Raw genomic sequence first — 23,389 nt, 5'->3', positions numbered from 1 at the left:
GCCAAAGTTAATGACTTAATAATCTTTCAAATACTTAATAAATTTAACGTCTATTTTTATTTTTGTTGACTGTATTACGGAAGAAACTTGTGCCGTAGAAGCTATGCAGATGCTACACATCAGGAAAACAAAGTCACCTCAACATGGTTTTCTGTTGAACAGATTTAAAATAGTAAGTTTGTGCTTGATATTAGTAACATGGTTTATTCAGCAAAATATACACTGTACCTAGACATTAGTGTTTAGATCAGTTATATTAACCCTGTAGTTTCACCACAGAAGTAAAAGAGCTGATATCTTTTTTTAAGTTTACATCGACCATAGAATCGAGTGGGAGTTAGCGACTTCCACTTGGTCAAACAGCTGAACTCTCGTCTCGTCTCTCTATTCAGGAGATTCAACTTCACCGTAACTTATCGGTTGGGTATTAGAAATTGAAAAACGGATGCTCTGTCTGTGCAACTGTCTACCTCAGAAACAGCATGTCGAGAAAGGTGGGATCGACAGAGTCTGAATTCGACATTATATTGAGAGAGGTGATACCATCCAGCCTTTTATGTTTACAGTGATGCAAAGTGCTATGATAGTTTATCTGTATGTGCTTTTGCTAATAGTAAATCATTTTTATTCTTAATCAAAGATGTAATCAAAGTATAAGTCTAATTATCATGAAGAACTGCAGTTTGAGCACTGAAATGATTCCTGATATTCTGGTCTTTTCCTGTAATTTGATGCGCATGCTTGTATGTACTTCTGTGTTGTCTTACAGTGTGGTTTTGTGTTTTTCTCATTTTTGCCATGTTAGATTACAAAATCAAGAGGATTTGGATTTCTATTGATTTCTGCAGGAAGACAACTTCCTGGGACTTGGCTCCTGTCCTACTGGATTACATCAACACAGAACAGAAATACTTTTCTTCAGCCTGAATTCTGCCCATTCTCTCCTCAACCTCTCTCCTCTCAAAATCAGCATTAGCTGAGTTGTGGACATTCTATTTTTCACCTTGTGAAACTGTAAAGGTAAAAGCCTGTTTATTATTGACATCACATCACTCAGATGTCATATTAAAAATGAACAGATCCTCGGTAGTTTTTCAGGCTTAATCAGAGGCCAACCTGGCAACCAAATCGTCAGAGGATGTATGATCGACATCTGGAGGACACTGTTAGCGCTTGATCACAAGAGATTTCAAACCACAGGAAAGTCACTGGGGTTATTAGAGGCAAGTAAACACACAGCACGTGCATGCTATTGCTGTCTACTGTGGCTTAACCTGTCGAGGACAAAAATGTAAATAAAATTCAAGCCTTGAAATCATAGCTTTCCTACTTTTTTTACAGTATGGAGTGACAGGTTGGTGAGTAGCACTGTTGCCTCAGAGCAAGAGTTCGAATCCACCAATTGGGCTTTCTGTGCATGTTTGCATGTTGTCCCTGCGTTTGTGGCCCTTTAGGTACATGCAGTTAGTAGGGTTAGGGTAATGATGCTAAATGGTCCATAGGTGTGAATGGTTGTCTGTGGTCTCCTTGCTAAAATAAAGCAATTTAATCACGTGGAAATTCATTGCATGATCATTTTTTTATGTTCATTCAAAGGTTGTTTTTTTTCTTGAGTGTAGGATCAGAGACTCCGACCTTTTAAACAGAGAGCAGGTTCCAGACCTTCCTCACATAGGGGTGCCTGATTGAGATCCACAAAAGCACATCAGCTAATGGGGCCAAAATGTCAGTAACGATGTACTTTGTTATTATCGCAACTTTCTTCCTCCAGATTTGACCAATCTCAGAAATGAACATGGGGGAAGATTTCATCAAGATGTAAAAGTAATAGAAACCAATATATGAGCGCAGGGCTGGACTGACATACTGGGCATTTGCCTGGGGGGCCGATGAGTCAAAATAATGTTTTTTCTTTGCCAACGTAATTATATCGAATATATAATTATAATATACATGATCTTTAATTGGACTTTAAATCTGAATTTAGTGGACAAAATAGATAAAGACCTGTCCAAAGTTTCCAGTAGCAAAAACAAAATGTAAAAAAAGAATCTTTTTTAAGCCAGTGTTACATGTACTTAACCACATCATGCCACAATCTAAACAAACTGACATCTATCAGCCAGGAAATGGTTACAAAACTATTTCTAAGGCTTTAGGACAGCAAATCATGTTAGCCATTTTTCACAAAAACAACAAAATGAAGGTAAATATAATTGAGGTGCTTTGGCATGACCATAAACAGGCTGTTCATACTTAAAAACCTTCAAATGCTGCTGAATTAAAACAATAAAATGCACCAAAATTCTTCCACCGTGATGTGAAAGATTATGACAAATGATTGATTGGAGTTCTTGCTGCTAACTCATAACCAGGTAATCTTTTCAGGAGACAATTACATTTTGATATAGGTCCCGGTAGGTTTAGATATCTTTTTTCCCAATTAATGAAATTGCAATTTAAAACCTGCATTTCCTGTTCACTCAGGTTATCTTTGTCTAAAATGATGTGATTTTTTGAAACATCAGAAACAAGTGAGTGCAACAGAAATACAAAAAGCTAAGAAATCAGGGAGCTGTCAAATACTTTGTCACCTAATACCCAAATACTTTGTTTTTCATTCATCTCTGTGGACGTCTGAAGCACTTCAATAACAGGTAAATCTTGCATTAATTTTGTTACTCAAACTTGGGTATAAGTGCACTACACTTAAAACACTTCTTTTTACAGCACTCACTTTACATCCTTTTTAATCATCCTTAATAAGATTCACTAATTAAAAATTTCAGTGCAGTAAAAAAGAAACATATTGACGCTTTTACCCCCACAACTGGTCACAGCAGCTGCCTGAGAATGCTTCATCTTCTCTCTGTACACCGATGCAAACTGTTTCTTCATCTTTTATCTTTCTCTAATATTCTACAGTCTTTACATAATGAAATGCACTGAGATAACAGCAATGAATTAAGATAAAAAATGAATTAAATTGATGATTAACTGAGAATTATTATGTGAGGACTCGGGAAAATGAAGATGTTAGTGAATCAACAACCTGTCCTTAGTGTCCTTGTCTAGAGCCGAGTGTTTCACAGACAAATCAACCAACAAATAACCACAAAAAACCAACTAAAAGTAATTATCATAAAATATAAGTTTGATCAAAGACTTTTTTTAGCAGAGAGCTTGAGGGCACGCAGAGTTTGATCTATTGGGAAATATATGCATTAGAGCTGGTTAATTTGTCAGTGTGAGTAAAAGTCCAGCCCTGATAGAGATTTCATGCAGCAAATGTCAGTGCACTACATTGTGAAGCTATGTGAGATAACGGCTGCAGCTCATCCATCAACCAGGTCTCATCATCCATCTGACAGGAGATGATGCGTCATCAATGCTGGGATCATTGCCAGAGCAGCAGCTGAAAGCTAATGTATTCTGCCGCACACGACCCCACAGCATCTTCTAACGAATGAAGTTTTTACAGTTGAAACTTTTCTTGTTCTTTACCAAAGCAGGTTTTAGACGAAACACTGTAAAAATAAATACAGATGTGACGCTGCTTTTCTGAATGATTCTGTCATCAGCTCGTTACATTTGGCCTTGGCTGCTGCTTTAAACTTACTGAATATGACATTTCACATTGGCAGATTTATGTCACATTGTTAATATAAATACATCAATTACAGCTTCTGTAACTTTGACCTCACCTTTGCTGCCTTTTTCTCCTCGGTTACCTGGATGTCCATTGGTGCCTGGAGGACCTGGGGGTCCTGAGAACACATACGTAAATAAATTGCTATGCTCGATAAACTTTAGAAAGTATTTTTATTACACTATGTGCTATGATGCATCTGATTACACCTGAGGTATTGTTCCTGCATTATTACTGTTGTTCCGGGACAATCAGTTGCATTGATTAGTTTCAAGCTTGTTCTGCTGTCAAAGCTTTGCAACTTAGGAAACATTCATCCTATTTTTTCTTTCCTCCTTTGCAAAGTGTACTATAAATGCTCTATAGGCCAGCATCAACACCACATATGAGCTGGTGGAGGGAGGCATGGGGTCTGGGACTGGCGTTCCAGCCAGGGCTGGTGGGCTGCTCTGCTGCTGCATGGACCAGGGCTGTGTGGTTGTCTCTACCCCATCTCATGGGTCTGTGAGTGGATTGCCCCTCTGGAGGCATTGGTGTCTGGACCTGGGAGTATAGTGTGTGTATGGGGAGTGTGAGTGTGTGTGTGTACTGCGTTCATCTCTGAGTGTCTCCATGTTGGGCAAGTGTGAGAGTGTTTATATGTGTGCATGAGGATGGGCATGTATGCTTGTGTCTGTGTGTGCCTGTTTTCCTATGTCTACGTGTCAGGTTAGGTCTTAGCATCCAACTCTTTTAGAACATCTCAGGCTCCCCCAGGTGTGGGGGCCTATTTCTCCACGCCACAGTCCCTGCCAGTGGCTGGTGTCCCCACCTGGCAGAGCATTGATGGTTCTGGATGTCAGAGGCTGAGTATTCAGTTGTGTACTGGCTCACTTTCAGCGGCTGCTTGGCAGGACCTGGCCCCCCTGACTCTGTCGGGCCCCTGCTGGAGTGTGCGGGGCCCTTGGGTCTCGGTTCCCTAGGCCTGGACCTCAGTCTGCTCTGGCACAGCCAGCTGTCAGTGGAGCATGCAGGCTCGTCACCACGACCCCCTGGGACTTCTGCACTGTGGTTGCTGGGTGAGCCCCCGCTCCAGGGCTCGTCTCTGGGTAGGGGCTACCATTGCCCCTGCTCTGGTCCTCCTGGGGCTCTAATGCTTTGGAGGGCATATGGATGTCTGGGGCCCGGGGCTCCTCTGTGCCTCCTCCTGGTTCTGCAGGGTGACCTCACCAGCCGCAGGTGGAGGATGAGGCGAGCGAGAGACCTCACAGCCCAGAGAGTGTCTGTCTCACTCATCCAAACTGGCAGCTGGTCCATAATACAGGGGTCTGATAGCTGAAGGCTCTGCCTTCTATTCTACTTTTAGAAACTTACTATAAATTCTTATGGCATGGCCTCGTTATTCATTTTGCATGTGAAGATGAAGACTTTAAATTCAAGTCCAAATTTAAGAGAGAAATATTGTCTCTCTTTCTAGTTCCAGTTAATACTCTTGCTGTAGCATTCAGGATCAACTGAAGGCTTTTCAGGAGCTTTTAGAGTGACCCGATAATTATGTATCACAATAGAAGCACTAGCTGTGTGGCATCACTCTGAGACCGGGTGTTTCTAATTTTACCAAACAAATGAAGGCAACCCTACATATTTGTTTAATGTGCATGCTAAAGGATAAATCTTGGTTAGAAATTCCTCATTAAATTCCTCACAGTCTTAGCTACGTAGTGCAATCTAAAGTAAATTCTTGGTTAAACACCACATTTCTAAAACTTGTAGGACAGAGTACAATAACCTCAGTGTTGTCTAAATAACAATGATGTGGATCTAAAGCTTGAAATCAGACAATGCCCTGTGTGATAGTTGTTGCTTTACCCTGTTGTTGTGTACATAAACGCATGCACAGACCTGGCTTCAAGCTGATGACTGTTAGTTTGCCTTCCAGGTTATGGGTGGTGGTATTGAGCAGGCTCAGGTCGGTCTTCAGTTTGTCCAGCTGACCTTCCTCGCCACACAGGCCTTTAATCTGGTAAAATATGTGACTGTGATGTTAAAGTGTAAAAACATGGAAACACTTTTTTAAAGGAATTATTATAGATGAATGAGTTTTGTGTATAAGGTACTCCTGCTCAGATTAGTGCTCAGGGATTTTAGAAGGCTGACACGTATTGTTGTTGAATTTGTGTGTTTCATGCACAAACACCAAGCGATTGGAGTACACTTATTTACAAATGCATTCATCCAAACCTAAAGAAATACAAATCAGTACTCAGCTCCAGATTGGGGAAAACTATGGTTGCACATCCACGTATTATATTTTAACTAATCTCTGTATGATCTGAATATTGATATAGTCCAGGTAATGTGGAATAACACTGAGATTAATGTTAGCTTTATTTTGATGGGCACACCATCCATCAATAATCTGCAAAGACAGACTGTGAAAGAAGGAATGGGGGGCAAACGTTCCAAAGACAGAAGTGTAAGACACCAAGTGTAGTGGTACAGGCCAGCTACACAGAAAGTACACACCTGTAGTGTGTAAATGCAAGAAAGTAAAAAGCAGCTTTTTGGAGGATGTTTTTGTGTAAAGCTGACTAAGCCTTGTGCAATGTTAAGGCAATATTAAAATATTAGTAGATAGAGATATTTTTTATTTTCCTGTATTCCTATTTTCTGTTGCCTACGTTGTGGGATTCAACAGATGGGGGAACCCTAAAGACAGCTGGAATGGCTCAGTGTGGAGAAACGAATCACAACTCACAAGAATTTCTAGAATACATCTGCGGGTCCAGTAGATTTTCTCGATGTGAAGCTGTGATAAGCTGATCTGGGCTACTGCTGCTTTTGGGTTTACTGCTCTTTGTGGATTTACACAACTCAATTCACCAAGATGTCAGCAGATGTTTGATGATTTGCCACGACTGATCACAGTTTTAAAAATGTGCTCCACTTTCTTTCCCACCTTAACTATATTCACCATATTATGTGTTGTCATCCATGTATAAATTTTGCCATGATGGAGGGTCCTCTACACTCCTGTGCAGAGAATAACACATATGTATTCATATGTGTTATTGTTTTAAACTTAATTATTAACATTTTGTGTTTAAGTGTTTCCAGTTCATTACAGACTTCCTGGTGCTTGTTTTAATCAGGTATCATGACCATAGTGTTAAATTCCTGCTTATTACACAGAAACCGCCACAGGTGTTTCCAGGTCGTCATTACAATTCTTTAAGTGTGCTTTAAAAGGTTATTACATATTATAAATGTGTTATTAGATAGAAACAATTGGTTTTGCAGCTGTTTCCTTCTTATTACATGGAAACTACCTGAGATATTTCCAGGTAATAACCACACTTCTTTAAGTTAGCTTTAACAGGTTATTAATGTGTTATTAAATGGAAACAGGCGGTTTGGCATTTTGTTTCCTGCTTTTTATATAGAAACTACCACTGGTAATTGAGTGGTAATAACTTAGAAATTACCACATTATTACACTCTTATTTTGTCCTTGTTACCCTACTATTACTGCTTTATTACCGAGCTCTATTTCCACATTATTACACCCAATTTTTGGGGCTCTTATTATCCTATTACATAAATTTCAGGGTAATAATACTCAACTGTAACCATTGTTGCTACCTTGATATTACTTGGATATTACATGGTTATTACTTTGGATATTAAAACTTAGAAATACTACATTATTACCCTCTTGTTTCCCCCTTGTTACCCTACTGTTACCCCTTTATTACCGAGCTGTATTATAATATAAATATAATCTAAGCTTTTGAACCGCTCATCTCAGAGAAGAGAAAGGAACAAACAACTTATCAGAACATCATTTTGGGCTGGCAGCACATTTCTTATCTTTCACATTCCTGCAGCCACACACAGATACTCATCTACTGAGGCTGCAGCTGGATCATGTCTATGCACACAAAATCCAGACATCTGAATAATTTTCATTACTCAGCTCATGTCTCAGCTAACATATTAATCAGACTTATACTTTGATTTATATCTTTGATTAAGAATAAAGATGACTCACTATAAGCAAAGCACATAGATAAGCTCTGTTATAGAGTTGTTATGACTATGATACTTGTCGTTGGCTTGCTGTGTGTGTGAGACGGGCGTGTGGAGAGGGGCACGGCTGCCCATCATCATGCATGATTTTGGCTTCTGTCTGGACAAACTACCATACAGGCCATTTTGGAATACTTTCCGGATGCGCTGTATATTCAGTGATGGACTGCTTCTTAAATAGTACCTTTCTACATAAGCTCAGCACTTAAAACGCTTCCCTCTGTAAGTCTCATTCACAAAATAACACACATTCCCATTGCACCTTTATGTATGCCCAAACTCTTTGTGTCACATTCACACGCTCACATGCCAGCGAGTACATCAACGGCAATTTAGGGATCAACATATTGCCCAAGAACATGGGGCAGCGATTGATCCGCTCTACCAGAGCAACACAGGAAAGATCAAGTCAGCCATGGGTCAATCCTACAATCTTCAATATCCATTGTGTCATTGGCCCCGTGTCACATTATATGTAAACGAGAAGAGTACCTGGCTCTCCAGCGTCCATAGGTGGTGTCTCAGGTTCTTGGTTTCTTGACTGTTGTTTTGTATGAGAGTTTGGAAGCTTTCATAACCATGAGAACCATCATTGGACGTTTGCCCCTCTGATCTGGGCCGAGCCAGTGAAGCCTCCAGTGTGAAAACTGGAACCAAGAGAAAATGAACAAATATGTTTCACTATACTTTCTTCCCATGTATGTTAATGGGTAACACATCATAATAATGTCACCCTAACCTTACTAACCTGCATTACTAAGGTATTAGTAAGTGCTTCATCACTTATAAACCATTACTCCTCATTAAATACAAATATAAAAATTCTTGATTAAGATGCTTATTTATAATTATCTATTTATAACATGGTCATTGTGTCATTTATAAAGTCTAAATAACTGATTAACAACGTATTTAGATGTCTGCTGTCCAGAGAGATGGAGCAGGGATCGAGAATGAAAAATTATTTGAATAATACAATTTATTCTAATGTTTGGATTTTGTGTGCATTGAAGTGATGGCAGATTAGTATCTGTGTGTTTCTATCTGTTGTTTTGTAGTGTGCAGATAGAAAGAGGACATTTTGTGTCAGGAGTAACTGTGCTGGAAGTGTTTGTAGGGTCTACTTTACAGTATCGAGTGCTTTGAGGCAACTGTTGTTGCGATTTATTGCTGTATAAATTAAACTAAATTGAACCTTGTCGCCATGGTGTTTGTTGATATGGTAGCATCACTGAACTTTTAAATAATGTAGTTTATTTTTGTCTTTGCTCATAAGTTATTTCATTCTACAGCGACAGGGGCTGCCTTGCAATGCACCATCAGTGCTAATACTACTACTACTACTACTACTAATAATAATAATAATAATAACAATAATAATCATAATAGTAATATGTAGTAAGATTAATATGACTACTGTGCGTGTGCATTTAAAATGATAATGCTATAAAAAAAGATATACAAGTTAAAAAGAAGTCATGTGGGATAAAAAGGTAGAATACTGTTTACGGTACCAAAAATAGTGTTGTAGCGGTATTTGGAGAATTCTGTTTATCTTCATATCTTAATCATATGCATCTTTTAACCATTTGTTAATCACTTATTTTGATTTGTAAATTATACAATGAACATGTTATAAATAAGCTTATTGTCATGAATAAACATTTATATCTGTATGTATGAATTACATACTAGGGAGAATAAAATGTGATGGTGGATTAAACACTTTCTGATACCTTAATAATGCTCAATAGTGTGACATTATTTTATAGTGCTACTCATTAATGTATTTTTTTAAAAGAAAAAAATGGATTGATGTTGATTTCTTTATAGCTGTGAAATGAGATGATATGCAGCTGTACCTTTATAAAGAAGAAAAGCATTAAGGGCTGTCTGCAGGATGAGGTAAATAACTATGACATGAAAACACCGTAGTTTCCTGGGCCTGGATGACTTCAGATCTGAAACATAAACAGGGTTATGTGATCAATCTCTTGCACCAAGATTACTTCTTCAGATTGTCACTTCAGGACACACAAATTCAGCTATTTTAGACAGCTATTACAAATATTTGTCTACATTTGCCAAGCAAAAAGCAAGAAACCATATATATATAAACATGTATATACACACACACACATATATATATTATATATACACACATACATACATACATATATATAGGTAGGCTTGCTTAGCATAGGGGGTCTAGCCTTTGGACCCTTACTGGATACAGACACCCCAGGCAGGAATCGAACTTGCGATCCTCTGCTCCAAAGGTGTGTAGTCTAACCACTACGCTATCCAGCTGATATGTGTGTATATATATATATATATGTATGTATATGTATATATATATATATATACGTGTGTGTGTGTGTGTGTGTTCACACACACACACACACACACACACACACACACACACACACACACGTGAATCACTAACATTTAACCAAATGTTTTCAAGTTGTTCTGCAAATAAATCAGTCAAGCAATAAATTAGTCAAGCAATAAATAAATAAATAAACAAAATAATGCCAGTATATACATTGCACAAACCAAATACAGGAATTTATCACTTTGCTTTCAGTGCTTCCAAGGATAATACACAGTTTCTATTTCTAGGCTGTCATCAAAGCAGGAGGTTGTATTCAGGCATTTAGTACTCAAATTACTACTACTGAGTACAAATGTTGAGTTTGAGAAAAGCAGAGGAGAAAGAGAGAAATAAAGAGATATTTTTTGAATTCTTGAATACACAAGATTTTTATGCATGTTTAAAACATCAGTATTTTAAAAGCTCTGTTGATTGTACCATAAGATGCTTTTCCATAGTTGACATATGAGGAGCTGTTTTGAGTGAATTTTCATTCATGTCATTTTCTTTATTTCGTTTTTTAAATTTGAATCGTGGAAAACCTCTTAATGAGCAAACCTGCTGTCACTGAAAGAAAATATGAAACACTGCCACCACCTGCTGGTAAAGGTTGCCATTTCACTCTGTCCCAGGTTTAAGAATGACAGCTACTGTAGTACTGACAGTACTTTAAATCAGCGGTCCCCAACCCCCGGGCCTGGTACTGGGCTGTGAGTCATTTGTCACCAGGCTGCGAGAGTTGAGTGAAATTTATGGTTTTCGGGGTTTTAATCGTTAACTCGGTATCCCTGGGTCTTTTCCCGTGTTGTTGTTGTGTGTCTTATTTTGAAAGAAATATTTCCGCGTTACCATAGCGACCAGAGGGCATTAAGGGGCAGAGAGGAGGATGTTACTCTCAATGTTGTTGGTGCATTTCAAGAGGACGCTGCTAATAAAATTACACAATTACACAATTTGCATTTATTATTATATTTACAAAATACCACAGTTTTTGTCTCGGTCGTATCATTTTAATTTGTTGTATTTATCTGCGACACCTTAAAGGTCGGTCCGTGACTATATTGTTTGACATTAAACCGGTCCGTGGAACAAAAAAGGTTGGGGACCGGTGCTTTAAAACATAAGTACATATGTATGTAATAAATAATAATAATAATAATAATAATAATAATAATAATAATAATAATAATAATAACATTAGATAATGACATTAGACTGATTTTTGATTTAGAGTGGGTGTAAAATGGGTTTTGTTGCAGTTTTCAAACTGTAAATTGTAAATTTTAACTGTTATTGATCCTTTTATCTTTGTCTTAAAGTGTATATTTATTTCTCTTCTTATATTTATTGTTTGTCTTTTGCACTGAGTGGAACCGGAGCCTCATCATCATCATCATCATCAACTTTATTTATAAAGCACTTTAAAACAACCACAGCTGACACAAAGTGCTGTACATTGGAACTGTAAAATAAAATTACATGAGATATAAATAAAAACCAAATAAAAGAAGAGTGAAATCATTAATTAAATAACTACTTCAATTAAAAGAGAAACTAAGTCTCACTGAGGTTAAAAGCCAAGGAATAAAAGTGGGTTTTAAGACGTGATTTAAAAGTGGACAGTGAAGGGGCCTCTCTAACATGCAAGGGCAAAGTATTCCATAATTTTGGAGCCACGATAGAGAAGGCCCCGCCCCCTCTGAGCTTCCTCCTGGATCTCGGTACCTCCAGGAGCAGCTGGTCAGCTGACCTGAGAGACCGACAGGGTGTGTGGAGATGAGAAGCTCAGAGAGGTAAGGCGGGGCAAGACTGTGAAGGCATTTAAAAACAAACATAAGAATTTTAAAATTAACTCTAAAAGACACAGGCAGCCAGTGCAGAGAGGCTAGGACAGGGGTTATATGCTCTCTTTTTCGAGTTCCTGTTAGGAGTCGTGCAGCCGCATTTTGAACCAGCTGCAGACGTGAGAGCAATGACTGACTGACCCCCACATAAAGTGTGTTACAGTCGTCCAGGCGGGAAGAAATAAAAGCATGGATCACTGTTTCAAGGTGCTGCCTCGAAAGAAAAGATTTTACTCTTGCCAGTCGCCTTAAATGATAAAAACTGGACTTCACCACTGCTCTGATTTGGTTGTCCAACTTAAAATCACTGTCCAACTTAAAACCAAGGTCAGTAACAACAGGTTTAAAATAGACTTCCAGGGGTTCCAAATCTACAGAGGACGACTCAGAGGTACCACTGGGTCCAAACACCAACAGCTCTGTTTTCTTTTCATTAAAATTTAAAAAGTTTAGAGCCAACCAAGCTTTAATGTCATCTAGACATGTCAAGAGAGGTTTTATGGAGATGCCATCCTTGTGCTTTAGTGGCAAATACATTTGGCAGTCATCGGCATAACAATGAAATGCGATCCCAGGCCTTCTAAGGATGGAACCCAGAGGCAATAAATACAATAAAAAGAGCAGAGGCCCTAAAATTGAACCCTGTGGGACGCCGCATGACAGAGGAGCAGACGATGATTCGGAACCGAGAAGGTTGACAGAGAAAGTTCTATTTGACAAATAAGACCTAAACCAATTGAGTGCAGTGCCACCAATACCCACTATATCACTTAATCAAGAAATTAGAATATTGTGGCCTACGATGTCAAAGGCAGCAGTTAGGTCAAGCAAGACAAGAACAACATGGTTACCAGAATCCCATGCCAGAAGGAGGTCATTAAAAACCCTTAATAATGCAGATTCTGTGCTGTGAAGGGTTTTAAAACCTGATTGAAAAACCTCAAAGATGCCATTATCATCTAGAAAATCTTTCAGTTGACTAAAAACAATTTTCTCTAAAACCTTGGAAACTAAAGGCAGCTTGGAAATACAGGGAGTGCAGAATTATTAGGCAAGTTGTATTTTTGAGGAATAATTTTATTATTGAACAACAACCATGCTCTCAATGAACCCAAAAAACTCATTAATATCAAAGCTGAATGTTTCTGGAAGTAGTTTTTAGTTTGTTTTTAGTTTTAGCTATTTTAGGGGGATATCTGTGTGTGCAGGTGACTATTACTGTGCATAATTATTAGGCAACTTAACAAAAAACAAATATATACCCATTTCAATTATTTATTTTTACCAGTGAAACCAATATAACATCTCCACATTCACAAATATACATTTCTGACATTCAAAAACAAAACAAAAACAAATCAGCGACCAATATAGCCACCTTTCTTTGCAAGGACACTCAAAAGCCTGCCATCCATGGATTCTGTCAGTGTTTTGATCTGTTCACCATCAACATTGCGTGCAGCAGCAACCACAGCCTCCCAGACACTGTTCAGAGAGGTGTACTGTTTTCCCTCCTTGTAAATCTCACATTTGATGATGGACCACAGGTTCTCAATGGGGTTCAGATCAGGTGAACAAGGAGGCCATGTCATTAGTTTTTCTTCTTTTATACCCTTTCTTGCCAGCCACGCTGTGGAGTACTTGGACGCGTGTGATGGAGCATTGTCCTGCATGAAAATCATGTTTTTCTTGAAGGATGCAGACTTCTTCCTGTACCACTGCTTGAAGAAGGTGTCTTCCAGAAACTGGCAGTAGGACTGGGAGTTGAGCTTGACTCCATCCTCAACCCGAAAAGGCCCCACAAGCTCATCTTTGATGATACCAGCCCAAACCAGTACTCCACCTCCACCTTGCTGGCGTCTGAGTCGGACTGGAGCTCTCTGCCCTTTACCAATCCAGCCACGGGCCCATCCATCTGGCCCATCAAGACTCACTCTCATGTCATCAGTCCATAAAACCTTAGAAAAATCAGTCTTGAGATATTTCTTGGCCCAGTCTTGACGTTTCAGCTTGTGTGTCTTGTTCGGTGGTGGTCGTCTTTCAGCCTTTCTTACCTTGGCCATGTCTCTGAGTATTGCACACCTTGTGCTTTTGGGCACTCCAGTGATGTTGCAGCTCTGAAATATGGCCAAACTGGTGGCAAGTGGCATCTTGGCAGCTGCATGCTTGACTTTTCTCAGTTCATGGGCAGTTATTTTGCGCCTTGGTTTTTCCACACGCTTCTTGCGACCCTGTTGACTATTTTGAATGAAACGCTTGATTGTTCGATGATCACGCTTCAGAAGCTTTGCAATTTTGAGACTGCTGCATCCCTCTGCAAGATATCTCACTATTTTTGACTTTTCTGAGCCTGTCAAGTCCTTCTTTTGACCCATTTTGCCACAGGAAAGGACGTTGCCTAATAATCATGCACACCTGATATAGGGTGTTGATGTCATTAGACCACACCCCTTCTCATTACAGAGATGCACATCACCTAATATGCTTAATTGGTAGTAGGCTTTCGAGCCTATACAGCTTGGAGTAAGACAACATGCATGAAGAGGATGATGTGGACAAAATACTCATTTGCCTAATAATTCTGCACTCCCTGTAGGCCTATAGTTTGCTAAAACTGTGTGATCAAGGCCAGGTTTCTTAAGCAGTGGCTGCACTACTGCATGTTTGAAATTTGCAGGAACCACACCAGAAGGCAGACTGCTATTAATAATTTCAAGGACATACTATCGTATACTAGGAAAAATTTCTTTAAAGAATTGTGGAGGGACAGGATCCCAAGGGGAACCTGTGGGCTTAATATGGCGAACCACATCCTCTAAAGTGGAGAGCGTCAGAAGCTCAAACTGAGTAAAAACAGCAGCGCAAGGGACAGAGACAGAGGGTCAGAGTCAGGAGCTGTGATAAGAGCCCTGGTGGTGACAACCTTTACAATAAAAAAGTTCAAAAATCAATGCAAATATCAGGAGAAACTTCCAAACAGACATTCAATGGAGTATTTAGACCAGTGTCACTGGTCCTAAACAACACACGTGGGTTATGACCGTTGGAAGAAATAATATTTGCAAAATATTCCCTTTTTGCCTCTTTAACAGTGTTCTGGTAGCGATGCCAGCAGTCTTTTAGAATTTGAAATGATACATGCAGTTTATCCTTTTTCCATCTCCGTTCTGCTCGACGACATTCCCTATTAACAGCACGACTGCTCTCATTAAACCAAGGCTCAGGTTTAGCCTTAGGCTGCCTGGTTTTTAAAGGAGCCACAGAGTCCATGATTTTTTGACAGCAAGAATAAAACCAGGAATTTAGCTCTTCTGTGTCAGAGGAAACAAAGTCAGAAGGGCCGCCGAGCTGATTAAAAGCAGCAGAAAACAGCGTAGCAGTGGCGGGGTTAATAACCCGACAGCACCGAGTAGCAGCGCCAGATTTAACTGCGGTATATGTCAAACCAACGTTGAATAACACAGGCCTCGCCTCATCTCTCTATATACTGTACTGTACAGTGGGGCAAAAAAGTATTTAGTCAGCCACCGATTGTGCAAGTTCCCCCACCTAAAATGATGACAGAGGTCAGTAATTTGCACCAGAGGTACACTTCAACTGTGAGAGACAGAATGTGAAAAAAAAAAATCCATGAATCCACATGGTAGGATTTGTAAAGAATTTATTCGTAAATCAGGGTGGAAAATAAGTATTTGGTCAATAACAAAAATACAACTCAATACTTTGTAACATAACCTTTGTTGGCAATAACAGAGGTCAAACGTTTACTATAGGTCTTTACCAGGTTTGCACACACAGTAGCTGGTATTTTGGCCCATTCCTCCATGCAGATCTTCTCGAGAGCAGTGATGTTTTGGGGCTGTCGCCGAGCAACACGGACTTTCAACTCCCGCCACAGATTTTCTATGGGGTTGAGGTCTGGAGACTGGCTAGGCCACTCCAGGACTTTCAAATGCTTCTTACGGAGCCACTCCTTTGTTGCCCGGGCGGTGTGTTTTGGATCATTGTCATGTTGGAAGACCCAGCCTCGTTTCATCTTCAAAGTTCTCACTGATGGAAGGAGGTTTTGGCTCAAAATCTCACGATACATGGCCCCATTCATTCTGTCCTTAACACGGATCAGTCGTCCTGTCCCCTTGGCAGAAAAACAGCCCCATAGCATGATGTTTCCACCCCCATGCTTCACAGTAGGTATGGTGTTCTTGGGATGCAACTCAGTATTCTTCTTCCTCCAAACACGACGAGTTGAGTTTATACCAAAAAGTTCTACTTTGGTTTCATCTGACCACATGACATTCTCCCAATCCTCTGCTGTATCATCCATGTGCTCTCTGGCAAACTTCAGACGGGCCTGGACATGCACTGGCTTCAGCAGCGGAACACGTCTGGCACTGCGGGATTTGATTCCCTGCCGTTGTAGTGTGTTACTGATGGTGGCCTTTGTTACTGTGGTCCCAGCTCTCTGCAGGTCATTCACCAGGTCCCCCCGTGTGGTTCTGGGATCTTTGCTCACCGTTCTCATGATCATTTTGACCCCACGGGATGAGATCTTGCGTGGAGCCCCAGATCGAGGGAGATTATCAGTGGTCTTGTATGTCTTCCATTTTCTGATGATTGCTCCCACAGTTGATTTTTTCACACCAAGCTGCTTGCCTATTGTAGATTCACTCTTCCCAGTCTGGTGCAGGTCTACAATACTTTTCCTCGTGTCCTTCGAAAGCTCTTTGGTCTTGGCCATGGCGGAGTTTGGAGTCTGACTGTTTGAGGCTGTGGACAGGTGTCTTTTATACAGATGATGAGTTCAAACAGGTGCCATTCATACAGGTAACGAGTGGGGGACAGAAAAGCTTCTTATAGAAGACGTTACAGGTCTGTGAGAGCCAGAGATTTTCCTTGTTTGAGGTGACCAAATACTTATTTTCCACCCTGATTTACGAATAAATTCTTTACAAATCCTACCATGTGGATTCATGGATTTTTTTTTCACATTCTGTCTCTCACAGTTGGAGTGTACCTCTGGTGCAAATTACTGACCTGTCATCATTTTAAGTGGGGGAACTTGCACAATCGGTGGCTGACTAAATACTTTTTTGCCCCACTGTATATAGCAGAGATGACAATAAAGTTTACTTACTAGCACTAGAAGCAACAGAATCTTACATTTGTCACTGCAGTCCCCAGAATTAATTCAAATTGAATCAAATCATTTTCCTCTTGCCAGTATTCAAGTTACTTCTGTCCCACAGTTGTTTTTTAGATGATTTGTTTGGTCTTGTACTTTCCTGTAAGTTATTCTTTGAACTGCTCTATATTCAGTTAAGTCATTATGTCGTTCCTTTTTGTTTCAGGAGTCTTAATAAACTCTCTTCCAAGACAAAACAGCCAACAAAACACTCAATATTGTTTTGTCTGTTGTCAACAGCAGCTTTTGTTTGTTTGCTTTTTTACCCGCTCAGGCAGCTGGCGTAAAAAACTTAAGGAAGCTGATTTTTTTGTTTCTGTCATCAAGTCTAATAGAGCCTGTGCCACTTAACTCCACTTAAGTCTAAACTTTTCTTTGGTCGCATCGAGGTTGAAATTGGTTTTCACGATGGTTCAGTGTTTCTTACTTTACGAGAAATTTTTGGTTACTATAGCAAATTGAAAAATTATTTTTGTTAAACGATACTATAATGTTTCCAGTGAGGTTTTTTTCAGGAGCAGCTTGTATATGGATTATTCAAAAGTTACAACCTACCAGGAAGAAAATAATATCTCTTAATTGGCATTTCCATCTTTAGAGACTGTTGATGGCCAGTTAAGGGTTATGGATAAGTTTAGGCACATTTTCAGAAACGATAGCACCAAAGGTTTGAAATTAAAAAGTAAAACAATCAGGGATTTAGGCCTTCACGTTCATTGTAACATGATAAATGTTAACAGATTGATTTTTTCAGGTTGGCTAACTATTTTCCAAATCTCAACACAGTTTCTATGAAAGAAGTAACACTCACTGTCTTAGCACTTACCATCAGGCTGAAGGCTGTAGAGATCACTCCTGCTGAGTGACATGTCAAACAGTGGGTTACTCTGAGTGTATGTGACCTCATTCCTTGTCCGGTTCATTGCCGTCTCCATTCTTCCTATAGCCCCGAATCACCTTCACTTCCTACTTGGGAGCCTCTTTTAACATATGCAGTAGGTAAAAGATGACACTTCTTCCCCAGATTGCAACAGAAGCTCTGTACCAAAGAGCTCACATGAGAACCGACTGAAAGAGAGGAAGTAAAAGTATCTGATTTGTTGCTGAGTTGACTAAAATATTGCAGCTGACATTTATTTAGTGTTACCGCTAAACCAAAATGAGGAAGCTGGTTAGGTCTTACAAAACCATAACGGAAGTTGCAATTTTCTTGTCCAAGTTCTGGCCACTTTTACTCTTCTACAATGCAAAAAACCTTGGAAAGTTATGAAAATATTGGTTTGCAATAACGTACATACCCTACAGCAACAAGGTCTTAATACCCAGCCAATCACATAAAGTTTTATTTTGTCCTCTGGCTTTGATTTCCTGTGTACAATGTTTACATTACCCTGAGTAATTTACCCACTCAGACTCTACATGATGTACAGTTCATACATGAAATGCAAAAAGTTTGAAAAGTTGTGATAAATAGAACAAAATAATATTTGCAAATATATTAATGTGTGTGTGTTTGTGTGTGTGCACACGTGTGTGTGTGTTTGTGTGTTTACAAAGATCTGTCTGTCAGTCTCTTTCTGCCTTCTCATCTTACTCTTGAACAAGATCCCATGAAACTTAGACTTCTCCACTTGGAGCAGCCAATCATCCCACAGTAGGCACTTGTGGCAGAGGTGTGCAGTGCAGTGAGTTTGAGGGGGCGGTGCCAGCTGAGGCCACAGGTCGTGATGATCTGTGAAGTGAAGCCAGAGACCGGAGCGAGAGGAGGGTGTGTGCTGAGACCCGTCTGCAAAGTTGGTGAATCGGGTGTTGAACAGAGAGACACTGCATGTGTGAAACCACAATAAACACATCCAAACGTGAACACAACAACAGTGTGTTGGATCCGTCTGTAGAAGTTTTGGGGATATCTTTGTTATGACCATTGCTGGAGTTGTTACTCTTATTACACAGAACACTTTTCTTAAAAGTATTGCAGTACGTTACTTAATTACTACTCATAATCGCTATTTAACAAAATAAATTTGAGGCTACAACTGGCACACCAACACAAAACCCTGATGAGGACACACATTTCTAAGATCTTTCTCTTAGTAGAATACAAAGCTAACCGCACAAAGCAAAGATGAAAACCAGCACAAAAAAGCGATCACCACAGTGATCCTGCTTTAGAAACATGAACAGGTAAGAAGGGAGGCTGCAGCCTGACTGCTCATCTGCTTGTTACCTGTTGAAATTAAGGGTTTGGCTGCTGGGGTCGGCATTCACTCAGCTTTCACACTGGGTTCTTGGCTAGCTTAGCGTTAGCATGCTGTCTTGGCAGATGCTTGCAAAGAAGTTATGTTAGTGGCATAATGCGGTTGCCTCTGTCCCAGCTGCAGTTTTCCGCTTGTGTTTTTATTACACAAAACGACGAGATAAATGGTGATGTCTGGACTGCATAGCTATTCCCTGTAAACTGAAAACAAACTGAAATCAGCTGATTGTAGGGCGAGTGTATAAATGGATAAGCGGGATTGATAGGCAGGCAGACTAACAATTCCAAGACTGCTGGGAACTGGTTTTCTACAAGGAACAGTTTTTGATTCCCTAGCGATACTGAGTGATAGCAACATCAGGAAGAAATATACCAAGGGCTGAAAGAAGAACTCGAGAAGATGTGGTGGGTAAAGACAACAGTAGTTCTCGTGGTAATTGGAGCATTCAAGGGTTAGGGTTAGGAGGGCCAGTACGTTACTGTAGACTGCAGACCCAAACACAGAGATAGCTGAATGAATTTCTCACAAGCTTTATTTAAAACTATAAACAAAGGTTTAAACACAAGAAGGGATTTGTGATGTGGCGATCTAATGTGTAGTGAGAGCAACAGCTTTAAACATGCAGAGGGACTCGTGCCGTGATGACCTTAGCGTGCTGTGAACTGTGAACAGAGGAGAGGGTAATTACCATAGGGTACACAGCAAATCTCTGGAGTTAAATATTCTGGAGTTAGGCATAAAAGTGCACAAGAGTTACATTCCAGGAGTTTATTTTTCACTTTATACTACAGTCAGTGTTGGGGAGTACTCTCAAGCGGTGTAATATTTAGGTGTTCATTCACTGAGTGCTAAGGAGTCTAATTCAACACGTTGCTGGTGTTGTTTGTCTGTCGACCGTTACCCCGCTTATCTGTGCTTGTCTCTTGGACTCCGACATGTAGGAGGTAAAAATACTTTATTTACTTTGGGATTTTCTGTGAGTGGTGTGACGTTATTTGTATATATTTGGTTACATGGCTGCATAAGTAAAATATAAAGTTAACTAACTAGCACTACACATGTTTTCTGCATGTTACGCTGATTCGTTGATAGCCGCTAGGCTAACATTAGTCAAAAGTTAGCTAGCTAACTTATCTTACTGTATTTGAAGATACACATTTCACGTTGTCAATGAAAACGTTCATTTGTATTTCTTTTTTTTTTAACACTAACATTTCATTTAATGTTAGCTAACTAATATTATGTTTAGACTCATGGTAATGGCCGTATTTAACCAAAGAGAGGTGCAGCCTGCATTGATGAGATATCAAGGTACCATTAACATCAGTTAGTTAGTCCTGCTTCACACTGAGATATGCACACAACCCTGTCGCCAGACCTGAAAAGACAAGGACACGGCAAACATGCGGTCACATTGTCTGCTAAACCTAGCCTAGCTAAATAGATTTTAAGCAGTAGCTAGTGTGGACAGGCTAGCTCAATGTTAGAAAGTGTTTATGGATTAAGTTATACACAGTTCACATAAAGTTACCATAAACAGCCTCTTCTTCTTCCACGTGTTATGTTTCATATTAGTAAAGGTTTTTTTCTGTAGGTGGCCAAGATGTTGATAAAAGTAAAACACAGAGAGACAAAGAAATATGTCAAATTGGAAGAAGTCAGCTTCACAGATTTTATGAGTGCAGGTAAGTTATACATGGTTTGTACCAAGTCATTAAAGAGGAAATGATAATGTTGTTATTAACTAAGTGATGATTTTACTTCAGTGCAGCAGAAGTTTCTCATACCAGAAAATGCAGCACTGAAAGTCACGGATGAGCAGGGTATAGAGGTGGATGAGGATGTCTTTCCTGAACTTGCAGGAGTCAAAGAGGTGTGTTTTGTCATCTATACAGCTGAAGGTAAGTAAATATATGCTTTGATAGATTTTGTAGGATTTGATTTGTACAGTTACTCCTAAATAAACATTTTTAATTTGTCTAATATCCTGTGGTAACAATCACAAAATGCTGCTTTCATGGCTCAACAGTAAGTTGGATTTATCACATGCATTTCAGACATCCTGGAAACAGAATCATCCAAGAAGCTGCGTGACTGCTCAGACCTAACACACTATGTGACACTCACACCTTGTGGTATGTAAATTGTATATTACCATAATAAAATACAAAATAACCATCTGTTCTCCTGGGAGAAAGTATAATTTAATCAAAGCATACAATTTACTGGCCCTATGTGCGTAAATGGTAGCTTTGTTGTGGTTGATTTTTGATTGTATATGCCTTATAGTCTAATATTTATGTTTGTCACCCTCAGATTTGACTGTCCTGAAGCAACATGTGGAAGAGCCCTCCTCTCCAAGTCTAACAGATACATTGTCTGTCTCAACCACCAGCAGTCAGAGCAGTGACACAAGTGATGCCGGACTTCAAATGGTTCAGCCTCTATTGGACAGCATACATGCAAGAAATGTAGATACATTACTTGTACTTGACTCTTTAGTTGTCATTACTTGAAAAAGCTTAAACACGAAGATAAAACAGATTAGAGAAAAATAATTTGATATAGTATTTCATGTAGTTCATATGTATAATCCACAGATTGAAATCGTTGTTTGGGTTAAAATTGTCTCATTTTTTTGTCAATTGTTTTGTTCTTTGTATCAAATGTGTTTAGACCAGGGGTCACCAACCTTTTTGAAAGTGAGAACTACTTCTTGGGTACTGATTAATGTGAAGGGCTACCAGTTTGACACACACTTCTCAAATAACAAATTTCCTCAATTTAACTTTAATTATGTGTTATCATTAATAATTAATGATATTCATCTATGTAAAGACACTAATTATGTTAATTATTTTTCACCATAATTATAAAGAATGCAAGTAGGAAACAAGGTAGGAAACATAAATATCAATATGCAACGCTTTATTTCTATAAATCTCTGCAAGTATTTACATTTTGAAGTGATCACTTCTACAACATTTTCACTTACCACTAACAAATTTTAACAAATCATGCACTGTTACATACATTATTTTTGTATGTATGTAACATACAAAAAAATCAACTTTCAAATTTTACAGAACTTTTCACAAAATTGGCAGCATTTTAAAGCAAATTGTCACATGTTACACTTAACAAACACATTTGTTTTTCAATAATTAAATTCAACTTTGACATGACACTGTAATGTTGCCACTGAGAACATCTAATATGGCTTTCTTTGTCTGTTAGTGGGAAACCTGGCATTGCATGCTGTTCACCAGTGTGTTGTAATCTGGGGTATAACTTGACACTGCAACTCTGAGTGAGTCTTGCAGATGTGCATCAGAGAGGCGTGTTCTGTGTTTGTTCTTGATGAAGTTCATGTCAGAAAAGGCTGATTCACAAAGATAGGTTGAACCAAACAGGCTGGCAACCTTCATAGCTGCTGTGCATACACCACTGTACTTTTCTGTGTCAACAAGGCACCAAAAGTTTGGTGCACCCTGATAGGCTTTGAGGTGGACGTCATTTTGCAATGTTACAATTTCAATTTCCACCTGTCCAGCATCCAAGCTGAACATTGAACTTAGTTGCTCAGCAATGCATGTTGTGTCCACATTCATGAAAGGATTGGAAACAAATGAGACACATGGCTCAAGCTGATCAAGGTCACAAAACCTGTTCTCAAACTCTTGACCAAGTCGGTTTATGACTTGAGTGTACTTTTCTGCAACTTTGTCAAAAGTCTCAGATGCAGAAGCATTGTCTTTCAGCACCATCTGCACAGAGGGAAAGTGCAGCACCTTTTTTCTCTGTAAATGCACAGAGAAAATGCTCATCTGGGCTTTAAATCCATTTAAAGCACTTATCATGTCAGCGACAGTCTTACCTTTGCCTTGCAGCTCACAGTTCAAATGGTTCAGTTTCCCAGTAATGTCTGTTAAAAACGCAAGGTCAAGTGTCCACTCAGTGTCCTCCAGCAGAGATATGTCTTCCCCTTTGGATTGCATGAACTCCTTGATT

At 39.3% G+C, this 23,389-nt stretch overlaps 1 protein-coding gene across 1 annotated transcript in view; it reads right to left on the bottom strand.

The window, feature by feature from the left end:
• marco (macrophage receptor with collagenous structure) overlaps positions 1-18,174 on the bottom strand; it is a 28,419-nt gene extending 10,245 nt beyond the window's left edge. Inside the window, exons 1-5 of the mRNA XM_084908451.1 lie at positions 17,947-18,174; positions 9,580-9,678; positions 8,210-8,364; positions 5,531-5,648; positions 3,705-3,767 (exon numbers count right to left, since the gene is read on the bottom strand). Coding sequence (XP_084764577.1) covers positions 3,705-3,767; positions 5,531-5,648; positions 8,210-8,364; positions 9,580-9,678; positions 17,947-18,055 — 544 coding nt within the window. The 5' untranslated portion in view covers positions 18,056-18,174. The remainder of the gene's footprint in view (positions 1-3,704; positions 3,768-5,530; positions 5,649-8,209; positions 8,365-9,579; positions 9,679-17,946) is intronic.
• Between the last annotated feature and the right edge of the window lie 5,215 nt (positions 18,175-23,389).

Source organism: Perissodus microlepis, chromosome 16 (assembly GCF_051167445.1).
Source record: "Perissodus microlepis isolate ML-2025 ecotype Zambia chromosome 16, ASM5116744v1, whole genome shotgun sequence".
Taxonomy (NCBI): Eukaryota; Metazoa; Chordata; class Actinopteri; order Cichliformes; family Cichlidae; genus Perissodus; species Perissodus microlepis.
The sequence above is the reverse complement of the archived record's forward strand: the minus strand, read 5'-3'. Positions and strand labels throughout refer to the sequence as shown.